This window comes from Polypterus senegalus, chromosome 13 (assembly GCF_016835505.1).
Source record: "Polypterus senegalus isolate Bchr_013 chromosome 13, ASM1683550v1, whole genome shotgun sequence".
NCBI lineage: Eukaryota > Metazoa > Chordata > Cladistia > Polypteriformes > Polypteridae > Polypterus > Polypterus senegalus.
In genome coordinates, this window is record NC_053166.1 from 149,681,764 (window position 1) to 149,700,701 (window position 18,938).

The 18,938-nt window shown below is 37.3% G+C and overlaps 1 protein-coding gene across 2 annotated transcripts in view; it reads right to left on the minus strand.

Moving 5' to 3' along the window:
• The window catches only part of LOC120542724 (cytoplasmic phosphatidylinositol transfer protein 1-like), a 161,456-nt gene that overhangs the window by 43,590 nt on the left and 98,928 nt on the right, over nt 1–18,938 (minus strand). For both annotated transcript variants that reach the window (XM_039775361.1, XM_039775362.1), the window contains exon 8: nt 7,595–7,750. In XM_039775361.1, coding sequence (XP_039631295.1) covers nt 7,595–7,750 — 156 coding nt within the window. The remainder of the gene's footprint in view (nt 1–7,594; nt 7,751–18,938) is intronic.

Consider the following 18,938-nt stretch of genomic DNA (forward strand, 5'->3'; position numbering starts at 1 on the left):
AAGTGAAATACAAAAATGAGAAGAGAGCTGGAACCGAAGATGAAACTCTAGGACAATAATTCTTTTTGCAGTCATAATTAAAGCATATTATATGGCCAAAACCCCAACAATAAACTTCAGGATAACAAAATAAAAAAAAGTGCCTCCTTTGAAAGTGTAGACAAGCCTGCTCCTCTCATTATAAAATTCATGTGACCATTAACAACCTTCAATGCACCTGAATTTAAAAAAAATAAATATGAAAACATGCACAAATCTGAACCTTCCAATATTTCTTGCATTTCTAGACAGACCCTCTCACATTTCTGTACAACCAGAAATGGAAGATGACTGGTGAAAAAATAAAACATTCAATGTTTAAACCAGAAGAGGGCGACATATTGCAATGCTAAGTTCTGAAAAGACCTTCATTACTTCATAGTATTAAGTATATACAAGGAGAACCTACCACAAGAGTGATGGGATATGGCAAGATGACAAAGAGGGACTTTATTAAACGAGATAATATGCCACTTCTTGAGAAACCACTATACTGTATAACATACAGATACCGCTGAAAAAAGAAAGTATTGTGTAATCTACTTCCAGTAATCCAGTGTAGACCCTGGATGGATTATTACATGGGAATATTAGAACTACATCTACTAGGTAAGCATAGGAGTCTCCTTGCCAATATCTTGGTAACACAAAAATCAAGGGGAGAACCTCCATGGCTTGCACATGGCCATATTATGGAAGAATATTATGAGTTAGTATGAGGCCTGCTAAAGTACTCTTCCCTTAGATGGTACAGTCAATTGGTAAGGCACTCACTTGAAAAAAAATACAGCAGTACAATAAATCAGAGTGTAACAATCCAGGCAAAAGTCGGGAGTTGGAACAGAGTAAGACTGATGTCGCACATAAGGAAGTGTCCTGTTGCAATTTAGAAGCTGTCTCTGCTACTGAGCAAAGATCAGTCTCCCTTCAACTCCTAAAGATAAAATGGGTTTATTGTAATCTGATTCAGAAACACTGCTGAGTATTTCAACAACCACAGAGCAAATTCCTGAGCTGAGAAACAGAGTATAAAATAAAAAAGATCAAAGGAAAGTGATTTTTTTTTTTTTTTACCACAAAAGGGTTGTTTGTTAGCTTATAAACCTTTACATCCAGTGTTCGTGCAGAACATGGTCACTTTTGTCTAATGGATCCTGGAGACAGAATTTGAACCTTAGCTCTGTTTCTCTCCGCATGAAGATTACAACATCCCTCCATATTTGCTTGGCTTGTTTTCTAGGTATTGTGTGTTGGTTTCAGAATTGTGTCTAACAGATTTTCAACTCCTCCGTGATCATAAAATATCTTTAAATGGCCTAGAGGAAGGATAGGTAACTTCTTTATAAAATAATGTACAGTCCATTTGCATACTAGCTTTTTATTTTGTAAATCTTATTGTAATGTTTTAAATGTATAATATGCACAATAAATGTAAGGGGGCTTGTTCTAGATTCAGTTTAACCTGACTTGTTCTCTCCAAATGCATCCCAAATGGTTACTCCTGATTACCAGCTATAACTCACTCGGTGGAACCCTAAATACTATCCTAACTCCCCCCTCTGTGATAACTGCTAATGTGCACTTGATAACAGGCAAGTCACTAACCAGCTCTCTATGACCTTTAAATTACATTAAATGGATATATGATGACAGCAATGTCAATTAAGTATAAGGTGTGTCTAAAACATGAGATCAAATCATAAACTCAGATAATGTCAGAATTTTCCAGTAAGTATATTAAACTACAAAGTTTTCACATGAATGACCCTTCATGTCAGAAACCTGATTCTGAAAATACAAGAAAATAAATATATTCACAAAGAATTACCAAATAATCAAAGTGGAAGGTAGCAATGCAGAGAATTCACTCAAGCTCCATATGCGCAAAGCATACAATTATACAACTCAAAACTATATATCGAGCACATCTGTCTCGACTAAAACTCTCCAAAATGTTTCCAGGGCGAGATCCAACCTGCGAACGCTGCAAACTACTCCCAGCCTCACTGGGTCACATGTTCTGGGCCTGCACCAAATTAACATCATTCTGGACAAAAAATTTTAATTACCTTTCAGACAGCCTTGAACTCACAATCCCTCCTAACCCATTAACAGCTGTGTTTGGGGGTCTTCCAGATGGGCTTAAAGTGGAGAAAGACAAACAAACTGTGATTGCATCCACTACACTTTTGGCACGCAGACTTATCCGGATAAACTGGAAGAACCCAAACTCTCCTCTTTTAAGTCAATGGGAAACTGATGTGTTACACTATTTGAAATTGGAAAAAATCAAATACTCAGTTAGAGGATCGGTACAGACTTTTTTCAAAACATGGCAAGATCTAATCAGTAATATTTTAAAATAATCTCATAAAGCACAGAGAATCTATTCATTTAGGTATGTCTACAGGTCTTAAATTTCATGCTGTTTGGCTTGCTCTCTCTCTTAGGGGTGGGGATCGAATTGTTCTTAACTCAGATTTTCTTCATGTAAAACTTGATTGATTTGTATGGAATGCAATAAAATTAATAAAAATAATAAAAAAAAAAAAATCAAATATCAGAACAGGTCTTTTCCATACAGTATGGGTGATTAAACCTTTTTTAAATTATCTGCAATGGTAAAAGGATTCATAGAACAGTCACTTTCAGATCCACTATTGCTATTCAATAAACATCTAAGCGATCAATCCCCTTGGCCCTTGAGGATACTCGTTAGATTTCAAAAAGGGTAGCATAAGGCCCAATTAGGTCTAAGCCCCATATGTTCAGTGCCCACATCTGCAGTAAATATTATTAACATATATATTATCACTTTAGTATCATTATTAGAAGAAGATATATGCATACAAAAGAACAGATGAAGTTACCATGGCATCAGCAGCCTATAAATACTTTCACTGTTCAAAGGGAATTTTTTTGCCTTAGTGATTCTTCAAGATTAATAGGTAACAAAAGATCGCTATGTTTTCCTACACGAATGGTACATATTCACACCACAAAGAAAAACAACAAAAAAAACCCCAAAAACTTTTGATTACTGGATTTTATTTTGTTTGAATATTGTTAAGCAGAAAATGATTTTCTTTAAGTTTGAAAAAGACAAAAAATACTGGGCACAATTTTAAATACAGGTTAGAGGTGTCAGTCTAAAGAGTAAATGATCTAACTTTTGATTTCTGATAGGGGTCACTGCCCATTCAGATATACACATTGACTATATATTACTTAAAACAAGAAATGTTTTACAGTTTTAATTTATATACAAATTCATTAAGTTTTATGTGAATTTATTTTTCATTAAAGCCCATGTCATATTAGAGATCTTTTCCTGTTGCAATTTTCATTTTCATAATCTTAGCTAATTGGTGGCACACTCATGTGATTGCCAGTCATGTAATTTAACATTTCCACTGACTCAGCCCAACCTTTATGCTACTGGCTCCACAGCAGATTTAATTTTGTCTTAAGTCGTAGGGGCAAGCTTATGTGTACGTGAGAGCTGAAAACTAATGAGTGCCGGTAGAACAATGCATACAATGCAGCTATAAGGAATAAGAAACCAGGCAAATAGAAGAGAAACTCATCTGTCTGACGTTGCATGTTTTATGCAACATGACAGAAAAAAAGGGCAGAGACTGTAGTTGAACTTACTGTATCTGTAATGGACACCAGCTCTATCAATCAGCACGTTATTGGTTGTCAGAAAACGGGTCAAGCTCGTGAACACTTTGGAAATGTGAAAATAGGCTAGAAAGTCGTTGTTGAATTTCACATGGTTTCTAGCTGCATAACTTGACATCCTCTAGAGACAAGATCAGCAACTGCAGTCATTCAATTTGACATCTCCTCTAAATGGAAGTTTTGTAATATGACAGAAAGTGAATCATTCTATGTAGGGGTGGTGGTGATGGGATTAAGTGGGTGATGAAATCGTCAATTAGAAAATAAGATTACTTGGAGGTGCGGGCATTTTTTTTTCATCTCTCTATTGTGAGCAAAATGAAAATGCTTGCCCCAAACAACAGAAAAAAAAAAAAAACAAAGAAAATGAATTGAGAAATAAAGACATAGCTAAAAGGATAACCAGAAAATTTGCCATGGTGCAGACAAAATGTTCAAAACAGTAAGTTCAATACTATAGGCAAAAATTCAAAATCCCAGAGTTGAGGCTTAAGTCCTAGCTAATTTAAGTTTCTTTTCTTAAATAGCAGGTGCTATCATTGTAAGTTTGATCTAAAAAGATTTAATCCAAGAGTTGGATGCCAATGTTACCATGTCTCAATCTTGAAAAGTATTCCTTAAGTGGTATTACATGCAACAATGCCATCAAAGAATGTGATGAGCCATAAGCATTTTTGCCAGAAACAATATGACCACAAAACAAAGCCCCAAATGGTGCTGCATTGATGTCATGAATGAGATAATAATACTAACAAAAAATGTGTGCAATATAAATAAAACTAAGCAAAAGCAATTCCTCATGGTCCAAAACTAGTATTCACAACATGCTATATCATTTAATTAGGTATGATGGTGTAAGGCAGACTGGCAGTACCCATTTTACTATGCCTGGAACACAAGCCTGTAACTTAAAAAGCTACTGCCAGACACACTTGATATCAGCTAAAGAGTGTCAGTCCTCCTAACAGTGCTACCTTGGAATGTAGCATCTGTGCCTTATCTGATAAAATGATGAATCCCAGAAATGTCTCTTCAACCACCACTCATGCACCCAAGTAATGAACAAAGGGCCATAACTCAATGATTGTCAACATTGATGGCCTAAACGCTGCACCAATTGTCAACCAAAAGGATGGGCGTGTGTACAGTTATGAAATCAATAGCAAGACATCCACTGCTTTGTTTAAAAATGCTTTCTCTGTTAAGCTCATTCCTCAGCCTGGCCATACTTTCTGTCCTCTATAGCGGGTATCCCATTGCCTAGGGTGTCGTTGTAACAAAGTCTAGAGCAGTCTCTTTCACTTCAAAGGGCAACTGTGTTCAGGATTGGAAGGGTGGAAGACTTATCTGTGTTGGAGATAGATAAGGGGTCGTAAGTCCAAACCTTGCTAAGAAAAAGCAAGCGCACAGGCAAGAGGGAGACCATATGTAAAAGCCATGCGTTCATCTTGCTAACAATGGGAGCTAACTAATCAGCAGCTGCCCAGCAGGCATAATCTTTTTAGCAGTTGAGGATACTGTATGTAAAAACCTTGAAGAGAAAACTGCAGTGCCTCCTGCAAACAGAAGGTGAGTCCAAGGTAAAGAAGAAGAGGAGCCCCTGATCTAGCTAATGTATGAGGGGTGTTCAAATATAAACAGGAATGTATGAGCTGCACTTTATTTATTGAATACAATGAAATGACTTAGACACTATTTTTCTATGTTGTCTCCTGCCACTGCAGGAAGCTTCTTAATCCCAGAAGTCTTTTGACTGCATGTTGACCCATTCTTGCACAGCGTCAATAACCTCCTCATTCGACTTCAATTTCATTCCTCCTGAAAATTCCTTAAGTGGACCGAAGACATGATAGTCCCTCTCTGAATGACTTGTACCAATCATACACTGCAGACTGAGAGAGACATTCATCCCCAAACTGATTTTTAAGTCTAGAATAAATCTGAGATGGAATGACTCCTTCATTTGTCAAAAGTTTGACAATAATCCGCTGCACAACACCACTTTGTACCTCCTGCTCTAACATATTGATTACAACTGACAGGAAGTGGGAAGCAGCTAGCACTGCTAACGACAACTTCAAACATGTATGTGTTTGTCCAATGAGTCATGTCTACCTTGCACTCTTTGTAAGAACAGAGCATGAAAATTCCTGTTTATAACTGAACACCCCTCGTATTATGGTATTGGTATCACAGTAACTGAAAGGTATTGTGAAGCAAAAGTTCTTAGTTGTTGTAAGTTTCTCATATTATATTCAGTAAGGGAGCTTAGAGCTGCATTTTATACATGCACACTAAAACACATAAAGTATGTGTTCTGTGCCAGAACCGAATAGCTGTGAGAAAGCCAAAGCCACCTTCACGATGCAGGCACTAGGAACTTTAAAACTGGTTAAAGAAATTAGACTTCTTGACGACATGACTTGAAAGATCAGAATTCAGTAAGTTATGTGCCTCTTCTGTAGCAGAGAAAAAACTTAGTTAAGCTATTGTAATTTAGCAAATTTAGTATATTGTATTATTTGGTTAATTGAAGCAAGCATAATTGGGATATTTATTGAAATTAGTCTATCGCCATGTCTTTACTACAACAGAGAAAGTTAAAGTATTTAATGCAGACTTTTGCTGTTTTTCATGAATCCCGTTCAAAAATTGGGTAGATCTCATCATATTTCTGGCATCCCAGCTGGAAGGTGAAACAAACATCATAAAGTGGGCTGAAGTTCAAATCCTTAAACACACTGCATTAATTTAGTGTCCCTGGGTGGGTGTCTTATTACTTCTTTTATCCATCCATCCATTATCCAACCCGCTATATCCTAACTACAGGGTCACGGGGGTCTGCTGGAGCCAATCCCAGCCAACACAGGGCGCAAAGCAGGAAAAAACCCCAGGCAGGGCGCCATCCCACACACCCACACGCCAAGCACACACTAGGGACAATTTAGAATCAGCAATGCACCTAACCTGCATGTCTTTGGACTGCGGGAGGAAACCGGAGCACCCGGAGGAAAACCCACGCAGACACGGGGAGAACATGCAAACTCCACACAGGGAGGACCCTGGAAGCGATACTTCTTTTATTTTTTTGAATCAAATATGGGCATTGCCAAATGATTAACACTCAGTCTTCTTCTCACACCGTACACAATTCCTACAATGTGGAATCAGAGCCCAACCCAGCTTGATGTTCAGCATCTTTTACAACTGGACACTGGATACCTTTAATAAAAGTTCAATGTGGTAAATCTGTTATGGCATTTGATCATAAATTAAGAGGAGTGATTTCTTCTTAAGTTAAGTAAGTCTTTGGAAATGGAAATAAAAGCTGTCAGTGTAGCATCATCTGAAGTAACCTTAGCTCCTTGTATTGTGAAATTACTTTGTAAGTGAAAATAAAATGGAATTGTATGTGTATATACTACATGACAAGGTAGGACACTGCTTGATTGCAATATAAATTAAAGTATCCCTGATGTATAAATATTGCATAACATGTATTACGAGTTTTGATTATTAAAACAGAGCACAGTTCTTAGTGATCTGGAAAAACAGTTTCTAAGAATGTAAACCTCTATACAGTAACTCTAGAATGTCCATATCTGATTAGAATGTCACAGCTTGATTAGTCATATATAATAAGGGTGACACAGGCAGAAGTGCAGGGCCTACTCTTTAGCAGAGACAGTGGGGATGTGACCAACATGACAATGTCTTTCCTCTCAAAGAACATTTTGTCCAAGATTATAATTTGACCCTTACAAAATGTAACCACTAATCAGGATCAACTTAACATCTAAAACACATAAAAAAATATAGAATTGTTTTAAAATTAATGTTTCAAAATGATGGGTGACAAAGCACGTTTTACCTTATGAACAAATTGCTCCACCCTGCTTTGAAGGCCCCAGACCTCAAATTTGACACACACCAGTTTGTAGGAGCACATGATAGGTTTGCATGTCTCCCTCCAACCCTCCACAAGAGGGCCCCGTCCTGTCTTCACAGAAGCAAAGCATCGGAGATCCTGAAAGATAAAGAAGACAACGATTTTAAAGCAATGATTAACATCACGTGTAGACAAACCCTATTGTTTCAAGTTAATATCCCACAAGGAGTACAACCACATAAATGTCTCAGTAACATACCCAGCAAACTCTGATGCACTATATATCTACTAGCCAACCCGCGGCGTACCATACGCCGCATATTCAGTCCGGTTTTTTTAATGATTTTTAAGCACAGGGAGAAAATTAACATTTGAAAAATCGGTAATGTAATAAATCAGCAAGAAAAGCAACATTGTAACAATGCACGGAACGAACCAACACACAATCGTCCGTGACTGAAAACTGGCGGACCGCAATCGCGCCTTCTCTTGCCAGACAGAGGGATGGGGGTGCATGGCGCGGAGTGTGGAACGGAAGGGGAGGAGAAGGACGTCCATTCAGCTCCCTCCGTCATGCTAGTCTGCTGAATTCTCGTTCAGTATGTACTGCCCGCTCATGTGCCCACTTCCAACTCGTCACTTTAGTCGTTGGCTGCTTTTCCAAATATAATCCACCAAGACACCCGACCACGGTAGTAGCAAGGTGGGAGGGGGGTGTGTACAAAGGGTTGGGACGCAACCAGTGGGAGCGTATGAGTCACATTTAGTGGGAATTCCGTGGTTTGCAGCCCAAATGGGGTTCAACGGCTTACCCACGCCTCTCTGTGCCAGGTAGACACACGCTCAATCTCATGCATAATTATTTATTGAATGCTAAACACTTCTGGAAAGACATGGTTGTCTAAAATGGGTTGGTGTGAGAATACAACAGTAAGTGAATGAAAAGATGGAACTCTGGAGAGAGCAAAATACAACACAATAGTGAACCCGCGGCATAACAAAAGCCGCATAATTATTTATTGATGGTTGAACACTTCTGGAAAGACACAGTTGTCTAAAAAGGGAGGGTTTGAGGATACAACAGCAAGTGAATGAAAAGTTGGAACTCTGGAGAGAGCAAATATAATTGTCCGTGAGTGAAGAAGACGCATGTTTGTCACGGATGCGAATTGCTGTATGTAGCGTGTAAAACAGTTTGCTATGGTGCACGCGGTCGTGCGTCGTAACCGAAAACTCGGTTTTTAAAGACTGCTTACTTCATTGTGTTTTAACCTCAGTTGTAAAGGATTGTTTTAAGGATCCCATGGGATACCCCTCACAAACTGTTTTACACACTGCATATGGCGACTCACCTCCGCGAGAAACATGCCTCTATGAACAGTCAAGGTGGCTCGGAGGTACATGAGGCATCTACAACAGACGAATATAAATGACGCCGTTCTTTCTGTGTCGTTGCGCCCGAGTTGGTGGCCGTGGCTCTGCGAGTTGTCGTATACAATGGTCTTGGAGTTGGTGGGCGTGACTTCTCCCTGCGTGCACCATAGGTGTCTTACTTGTTGGCGGCTTAGTGAATCCATGCCCCTTCCGGCATGCTTTCCATGGGTGTCTTGCCTTAGTGAATTATATATATATATAGATTTTGCAAACTGGCTACTCAAGAGAAGTTAGGTGTGTCAACTAAAGCAAAGCAGCAGCTGGTTAGTTTGTTTTAGACTTTTGGTTGTTGCTTCCTCTACAACTTCTGTAGGTTTTTTCTTTTCTGTGTAACCGCACAAGACAGTACCCGGTCAGCCAATTAGCTCGTTTCATTTTACATTCTGAACATTTTATTTTGACAGGCTATAACATTTATGTTGCTCGACTTAGTATTTGCTGGAAGCCTACCATTCACTGAAGTTCTTAAATACATAAATCATGAAGGCTTACTGAAGTAATTCACTGCAAACACAACTCCTAACTCAGGCCTTGCTATATCGACACACTAGAACATGTAATGTAAAAACCTGATCTAAATCAGCATATTCTGATTTACTTTTGACCAGACAGAGCACAGAAAATACATTTATGGACGTTTTCAAATCTACTTAGTCCAATTTGGAATCTTATTGTGCCAGAACCTATTAAGGCAGCACATGATGCAGGACAGATCCTAACTCTTCATGTAATATTAGTCCATTACAGTGTATACTGATGTACAAAGCCACACTGAGCTGATTAAGACAGTCTAATTAATTAACTAACGCAACAAACACTTTTTAGGATGTGGGAGGAAAACTGGAATAAATGGTAAAAAAAAAACTGTGCTGAGAGTGAACAGGTTGGGATTCAAATTCAGGACCACCAAGCTATGAGACAGCAGCACTAAAAGCAATGTCTGAATGCTTACTCCCTTTATTGCATTAATCAAAGCTTTTACTTAAGTGCAAACTGTTTCAGAGTAGCGAGCTACTAATTACAGTGCACTGTCTTATACAGTAATGTTCGCCTTCATTAAACAGCTTCCCACTTTGGACAGTAAAAAGATGTTAAAATTTTAAAAGACATTAAAAATTGAAAGCACTGGAGAAATATTGGTATATTGCAAAGCAATTTCATAAAATGTATGGAAAACTACATATTACAAAAATGTACACACAAACAGAAAGTAGAAATAGCTCACGATTAAAACATAATGTTTGCACGTTTGAAGCCTTGGGAGTGATCCCCAAGTTCTCTAAGGCAGTGGGTCCAAAAAGGGTTTCACAGTGGCTGCGGCCTTTTGTTCCAGCCGGATTCACAATCAGTGATAATAACTGATAATACCCAATCACATTTAATTAGCTGATCTCTTTTTTTTCTTCTCTTATTCCACATTCAGAAAAGCACAACAGTATACTAAATGATGAAAGCCTGCAACTACTTCAGCATCAGACCCACTAATTAGTAAATAAAGTAAATTTTTTGAACAAAATGAAAATTTAGTTAAAAAAGTAAACAAAACTACATTATCTACATTTAGATCTATATATATATATATATATATATATATATACACAGTGTATATATATATATATATATATATATAGTGGAAAAAGCGCTTCACCAGTACCAACCCGGCACAGACTGACACTGGAGGCACGAATAAAAACAAATAAACTTAAATTGTCTTTACCTGTGGGGCACGTCTTCCCCGTGTCCCACAGGTAAAGAACAGTTCTACAAGCGCAAAACAGCAACACAAAAGCACAAAGCAAAACACACTTCTCTTCACCAACACTCCTCCCATCAAGTGTCGTCGTCGTCTTCCTTGTTGTTGTTGTTGTTGTTGTTGCACATAGTATTCATCTCTGCACCTCCGAAACATTAAATATGGCACTATTAAATGTTAGAGCTTTAACTAACAAAACGTTTTTTATCAACGATCTTATTAGTGATAAAAAAAATAGATTTTATTGCACTAAGTGAAACGTGGCTTAACTCAGGCGGCGGCTGTTTTAATCGAATCTGCGCTCCGGATTACAGTTTTACTCGTGCAGACCGCCAGGGAAAAAGGGGAGGCGGTTTGGCAAACATTTACTCAAGCCGGTTAAAATGTAAAGATGTCAGTTTTGGTAAGTTCAAGTCTTTTGAGTATCTCGCCGTTGTTATCTATGGAGATTCTCAAGTTCTAGTATTATCCGTTTATAGATCTCCAAAATTCAACGCTTCTTTTTTTGAGGAATTCTCTGACTTAATGTCAATTTTAATTACTAACTATGACACACTCCTAATAGTTGGCGACTTTAATTTTCATATAGATAATCAGTGTGATCTAAAAGTAAAAGAATTTATGAACCTCCTGGATTCTTTTGATTTGAGACAACTCATAAATCAGCCTACACATAAAGCAGGTCATACGTTAGACTTAGTGATTACTAAAGGACTGAAAGTTGATATAAAACAGATCATTGATATTGGTGTATCAGACCATTTTCTTCTACTTTTAATATAGAAATAATGATAAAAACACCCATGAGAAGCATATTGTTAAAAAACGCTTCTTTGATTCGGCAGCAGCTTTAAAACTTACAAACATTTTAAGCAATCAGTCCGTTTATAGTGCCAACTATAATAGTGAGGGTAATGTAAATAGTAAGGTGGAAAGATTTAATACTAAAGTGAGAGCTGCTGTTGACAGAGTTGCACCTGAAAAGACAGTGAAAAAATCTTCTAGCATTGGTATACCATGGAAGACCCAAAGAGTGTCTGATTTAAAGAGAACATGCCGTAGAGCTGAGCGTCAATGGAGGAAGACTAAACTTACTATCCACTATGAAATATTAAAAGTTAAAATAACAGAATACAATAACACTGTCCGTCTTGAGAGACGCTGCTATTTCTCCAAGATTATAAATAACAATGCTAGTAATCCCAGAGTCTTATTTTCTACAATTGATCACCTACTAAACCCAGGTAACTCAAAGGAATGCCTCCTAAGTACTTCCAGTAAAACCTGTGAGGCTATCGCTGTATTTTTCAATCAAAAAATTAATGATATTAGAAATAACATAGTATATCTCTCCAACACTAAGGATCCTCCTAAACCCCAGCATCCTGTTATAAACAAATTAAACTCTTTCACTAGGATAGATTTACCTGATTTACAAAAATAATCTCTCAATTAAAATCCTCCACCTGCGTCCTTGACCCAATACCAACAAGGTTTTTCAAAGAAGTATCAGGCGTGCTAATTGATAATGTTCTTGACATAGTAAATTCGTCATTAGATACGGGGGTCTTCCCAGACTGTCTTAAGACTGCTGTAGTTAAACCCCTTCTTAAGAAACATAATCTTGACCCTCGGCTCTTGAAAATTTTAGACCCATCTCTAACCTGCCTTTCTTAAGTAAAGTTCTGGAGAAGGCAGCCATTATGCAGTTAAATGACCACCTCAATAAACCTGCTATTCTTGATAAATTTCAGTCGGGTTTAGCCATGCAGCTACCCCTGGTGTTGGCCATGGAGCCCAACAAGCCTGAGCTCCGAAGACCCATGCCTGTGGCCCCAATGCAACCCGGGTGGCTGCCACCAAGCTTTCTGGGGAAAGTAGCCCATGGCAATTCCCCCCGACCAAGTGTCGAAGGGGCGGCCTGGCCGGGCATGGGCCCTGCCCATTCGTCATAATACACACACACACACACACACACACACACACACACACGCACATACACAATTACCTGATACTTTTGTTATTGTTTTAAAGTTCGCACAGATCATACTAGTTTAATGCACAAACTTACAAACCAAATAACCAAGGTGCACAAGCCTATTTGCATTTTACCATGAATGTCTCTTTAACATTCAGCTGATTTACCATAGCCTCACTATCTATAATATGCAGGCTATACGGCAGCTTCATTCTGCTGTATACATTCAAAGCAATAATACTCACTTGAAATTTATGTCAGTTGCCTTGACATGGTAAGTGTTCAACAGAGAGCTTATAATATTATGTTTAGCCCAGAACACTTGAAATGAATTAACTAATTTAATATTCAGAAAAACTTGCATCAGGTGCCTTGTTTCCCTGAGATACTGAATTAGCAAACTACTTGGCATTGTGCGTCTGAGCAGCACACAGAATCTGTGCTCTTCTTTATTAGCTTGAAAGACATCTTCACAAAGGGGCTTTTTTTCTTTATTTCAAATACTGCTCGTCTTTTGTTGGACAATATTCCTATGTGATATTATCCTTACTTTTCAAATAGCTGCTGGTTCTGAGGTATTGCATCTGTCATAGTGTTACTTGCTACATTTTTTCATAGCATTTAGCTTTATTTCAGCAGCATAAATTGCAGCTTGCTAGTTAACTATATACACTCTATTTATGCTACCTTGTTAAACACATTTATTTATTTTGAGAAGACTAAATCTTTTACTTTGCCAATCACCACCTCTGGCTTCCCTCCCAGCAATTTCTTTTTCATTCTTGAGAGCTAATTTTACAAAGACAAAGTGGATTCTGACCAGCTCTTCTCTGTTCACATACAGCATACTTAGTTTGTTAACTCATTGTTTTCTTTTGCTTTAGACATAATATCCACTCTAAAGTGCTCATAATATATTTTCAGTACTTTTTCCATACGTCATCTTCAGTTTGTACTGTAAATAGCTCACCCTCTTTCTTTGATCTATAGAAGAAGACAGCAACTTTTGTTAAATATTGTGGTAAAGAAACTGTGCACATCTTTGTTAATTTCTCAAAGTTTGTTTGAGATGCTAAACAATATAATGTATTTTTCATATACTGTATAAGAAAGCAACAAATGGGGGACTACTTGATATCAGACCTTATTTGAAGGTTGATAAGGAAGATGTGCAAATATCCATCACTAATATTAGATCACTTAATCTTGGAATTAATTTGAAATTTTGTTAGCTAAAAATAGTACACAACTTTTAATTAAATCACATCATTTAAATTGTAAATAATAAGGAAAAAGCATGTTTTAAAATGCTGAAATCAACAGAGAGAAATCCAAAATTAACACAGCTGATGGAGCAGAAAGTACAGTAGTAGACAAAACAGAATCAATAATAAATTTAGGGGGCAGGATCTAATCAGTAATATTTTAAAATAAGTTCATAAAGCACAGAGAATTTTTTTTTTTTTTTAAATTAGGTGTGTTTATAAGCCTTAAATTTAACGTTATTTGGCTTGCTCTCTCTCTCAGGGGTGGGGATCGATCTGTTCTTAACTCAATTTTTCATTTTGTAAAATCTTGATTGCTTTGTATGGATTGTAATAAAATTAATAAAAATTTAAAATAAATAAATAAATAAATAATAAATTTAGGAAATATTCTGTAATGCTGCACACATCTGAAACCAGATTTTAACAATTAATGTTTTTTAAGAGACATGACATTCAAACAAATCAATCAAGAAGGTGGCATTGAATCAGGATTTTTTAAAAAGTTGGATGTACTTCCTGATGCCAGGCTCCTCTAGGTAACATTTATGACACACCTTATCTTTAGCAAGGTCACAGAGAAGTTAAGTCACAGAAGGTTTAGGTGACATGTTGAGATTAGAAAGGAGCAGAAACAGGTGGATGAACAGTAATGATAGTAAGGGTGAGAGGTGTATGTAAGAAATTCTTGAAGTTGTCCCCCAGTCTGCCTTCTAAAGGAGACTCACTGGCATTGAAGGGATAATTTATGAAACCCTGTCTGAGGAGTAGTATTCTGTATGGTGGGTAGGAAGTGAAGCCAGAACATGATACAAAACTGCAAAGAACAGAGATGATAATGATCAGATGGTCATTTGGAGTGTCATGGATTGGGAGTGTGTCTTTAGAAAAAGGTGTGTGCTACTATTTCATACACCACGTCTATTAAGAGCAGTACTTAAAGAATTCTGTAGAAATTTCTTACTCGTGTAAAGAATTAACTGAGGTAAACATCGATATAATATTTTTAGAATTTAGACTGGCTTAGATTTTTATGGAACAAGAATAAAAAAACTCCCACCATCTGAGGAAATCACTCCTCCAGAGTTCTAAAACAGACTTTCAGATGTCTTCCTCAGTACTGAATGTACAGATGATGAGATTTTTGGGCGATATGTAAACTTTTCAGCTTATACCTAAATGGGCTACAACATAAAGAGAATCTACTGTATTTTTTTTTTCTGATGTCTCTGTTGTTTGTGCTAATAATTGTATTTACAAACCGGATTCCAAAAAATTTGGGACACTATACAAATCGTGAATAAAAACTGAATGCAATGATGTGGAGTTGCCAACTTCTAATATTTTATTTAGAATAGAACATAAATCACGGAACAAAAGTTTAAACTGAGAAAATGTATCATTTTAAGGGAAAAATATGTTGAATTTTGAATTTCATGGTGTCAACAAATCCCAAAAAATTTGGGACAAGGCCATTTTCACCACTGTGTGGCATCTCCTCTTCTTCTTACAACACTCAACAGACGTCTGGGGACCGAGGAGACCAGTTTCTCAAGTTTAGAAATAGGAATGCTCTCCCATTCTTGTCTAATACAGGCCTCTAACTGTTCAATCGTCTTGGGCCTTCTTTATCGCACCTTCCTCTTTATGATGCGCCAAATGTTCTCTATAGGTGAAAGATCTGGACTGCAGACTGGCCATTTCAGTACCGGATCCTTCTCCTCGCAGCCATGATGTTGTGATTGATGCAGAATGTGGTCTGGCATTATCTTGTTGAAAAATGCAGGGTCTTCCCTGAAAGAGATGACGTCTGGATGGGAGCATATGTTGTTCTAGAACCTGAATATATTTTTCTGCATTGATGGTGCCTTTCCAGACATGCAAGCTGCCCATGCCACACGCACTCATGCAACCCCATACCATCAGAGATGCAGGCTTCTGAACTGAGCGTTGATAACAACTTGGGTTGTCCTTGTCCTCTTTGGTCCGGATGACATGGCGTCCCAGATTTCCAAAAGAACTTGAATCGTGACTCGTCTGACCACAGAACAGTCTTCCATTTTGCCACACTCCATTTTAAATGATCCCTGGCCCAGTGACAACGCCTGAGCTTGTGGATCTTGCTTAGAAATGGCTTCTTCTTTGCACTGTAGAGTTTCAGCTGGCAACGGCGGATGGCACGGTGGATTGTGTTCACTGACAATGGTTTCTGGAAGTATTCCTGAGCCCATTCTGTGATTTCCTTTACAGTAGCATTCCTGTTTGTGGTGCAGTGTTGTTTAAGGGCCCGGAGATCACGGGCATCCAGTATGGTTTTACGGCCTTGACCCTTACGACAGAGATTGTTCCAGATTCTCTGAATCTTCGCATGATGTTATGCACAGTTGATGATGATAGATGCAAAGTCTTTGCAATTTTTCACTGGGTAACACCTTTCTGATATTGCTCCACTATCTTTCTGCACAACATTGTGGGAATTGGTGATCCTCTACCCATCTTGGCTTCTGAGAGACACTGCCACTCTGAGAAGCTCTTTTTATACCCAATCATGTTGCCAATTGACCTAATTAGTGTTTATTGGTCTTCCAGCTCTTCGTTATGCTCAAATTTACTTTTTCCAGCCTCTTATTGCTACTTGTCCCAACTTTTTTGGGATTTGTTGACACTGTAATATTTTGAATCAACATATTTTTCCTTTAAAATGATACATTTACTCGGATTAAACGTTTGATCTGTCATCTACGTTCTATTACAAATACAATATTGACATTTGCCATCTCCACATCATTGCATTCAGTTTTTATTCACAATTTGTTTAGTGTCCCAACGTTTTTGGAATCCATATTAAAAATGATGTGGTTCAACCTCTTTGACAACCATTCAACAACAGAGACATCATTTTCAATCTGCAGCACCCTTGAAATCAAACCACTTGCTTCCTACTACTTTGTAATACCGATTTAGTTTTGAATATGAGCAAATTAATTAAATAATTAATATATGTAGAAGATACCATTCAAACTGCTCTGTGAAAAATCACTTAGCCACAAAAACATTTTTGTTATTACTTTCAAGTTATAGATTTTGCTGCTAAACAATTCTACACATGAACAGATAGCATATGAAAGCTACAAAAAAACTTACATGATAATTTTAAAATTTTGATTAAACATCATGGAAAATAACTCTTAATTTCACAGTCACAGAAGGATAATGGAATTTCCACTTATCCAAGAATACATTTTTCTATTTGTCCTAGACTAGTATTAAAAACTATTTAAAATGATACACCACATACGCCTCTCTACACTCAGATTCAAAGTCTATCCTGTACAAGATCCCCACTGTAAGAAGTGCCACTGAACAACAACTACATGTTTGGTGCAGACCCACAAGTTAGACGTTATAAGACATGTATTTTTTAAGATACTGATGGAAAGTATTGAATTTTAACAGAACCTCAGAAATTATGTTTTTATTAAAGTTATTTTAACTACTGTGGTCCCACTAGTTCCCATCTAAAGATTCTGAATTCAAATATTCTTTTTACTTTTGTTTTGGTTTTATTGAGGGTGTTAAGACGCTCTTAAGTCTTTTTTGGATTCCATAGGCACTGCCATTCTACAGATATTTTGTTAGCAGTTGCTTTTGTGTTGCTAGGACTGGACAAGCAGACATCTGCAGCATGTTATGTCACAAGTGCAACTGGGTAAAGGTTGGTGTCGGGAACTTCTTGGATATCCAAATATGTGGACACAAAGCACAAAAAGACTGAGTTTGTTAAGTTATTGTTGGTGTTTAATTTAGGTACTGAAATATTGTCTTCAAGTTTCTGGATTTTGTATTGGGTTTTGATACTTATTGTATTCTTGCTTTCTAGTAACAAACATGGCGTGAAAGTTGACTATGCTCATTTCCTCGATCCAAAAAAACAAAAATAAGCCACATGATATGTCCTTGTTCTCTCAGAAGACAGATCTTAGTAAACTTGAATCTATACTTCTAATATGTTTGGTTTAATTTTTTTTTTTTTAACTATTTTCTTCAATGGGAACTCAAAAATATATCAGAATATAACACAGAAAAAAAATTAATGACACTTATCATAAAACTGCCCTTTTCAGAATTATTCAGATGGAACACCTGTCCTTGAACACTATTCTAAGCCATTGACCTTTGTCACACTACTAGCTTCTCAGTGGCTAAAACTAATATTAAATCGGGCTTTATGGCATGTCTTTTTCTTAATGACCCTCAGTTCATTTATCTGAATCATCCACAGTATGGTTCCTTTTAAACTCCAGAATGCCCAGCATCCTTTTGATTTCTCATGTCTCCAATTTCTGCAATTTTATAATGAGAATGTTACATGTCACACTTTATTTGATTGGCCTTTTGGAGCATTTAATAAATCTAAAACTGTTAATTACCATCTTGTTTAGTATGATAAAAAGCCAAAAGGACTAGAGGTTATACACTAAAGAGCTAACTAATGGGCACATTCCACACTGTCATATTTTGTGGGGACCGAATTTAGGTATTTACCACTTTCAAAAGAATCAGTAAGATCATTCAGCAGAATCAGAAGAAGATGGAAATGAAAAAGTGCTTGTCCACACAAAGGGCAGCAAACTATCAACTTACACAGATGTGATGGTGAGTGAAGGGTCACAACTACTGTGATGCCATCCCGTCATGTGTGTGCTCCTGTACAGAGTGAGCTCCTTGTTACAGATCTTAAAAGGCGTGGATTTCTTAACAGATGTGGAGTTTAAATGACTTCAAACCAGGGGTGCCCACACTTTTTCGGCTTGCGAGCTAATTTTAAAATGACCAGGTCGAAATGATCTACCTACATTAAAAATTATATATATACGGAGTATAATTTATACATAA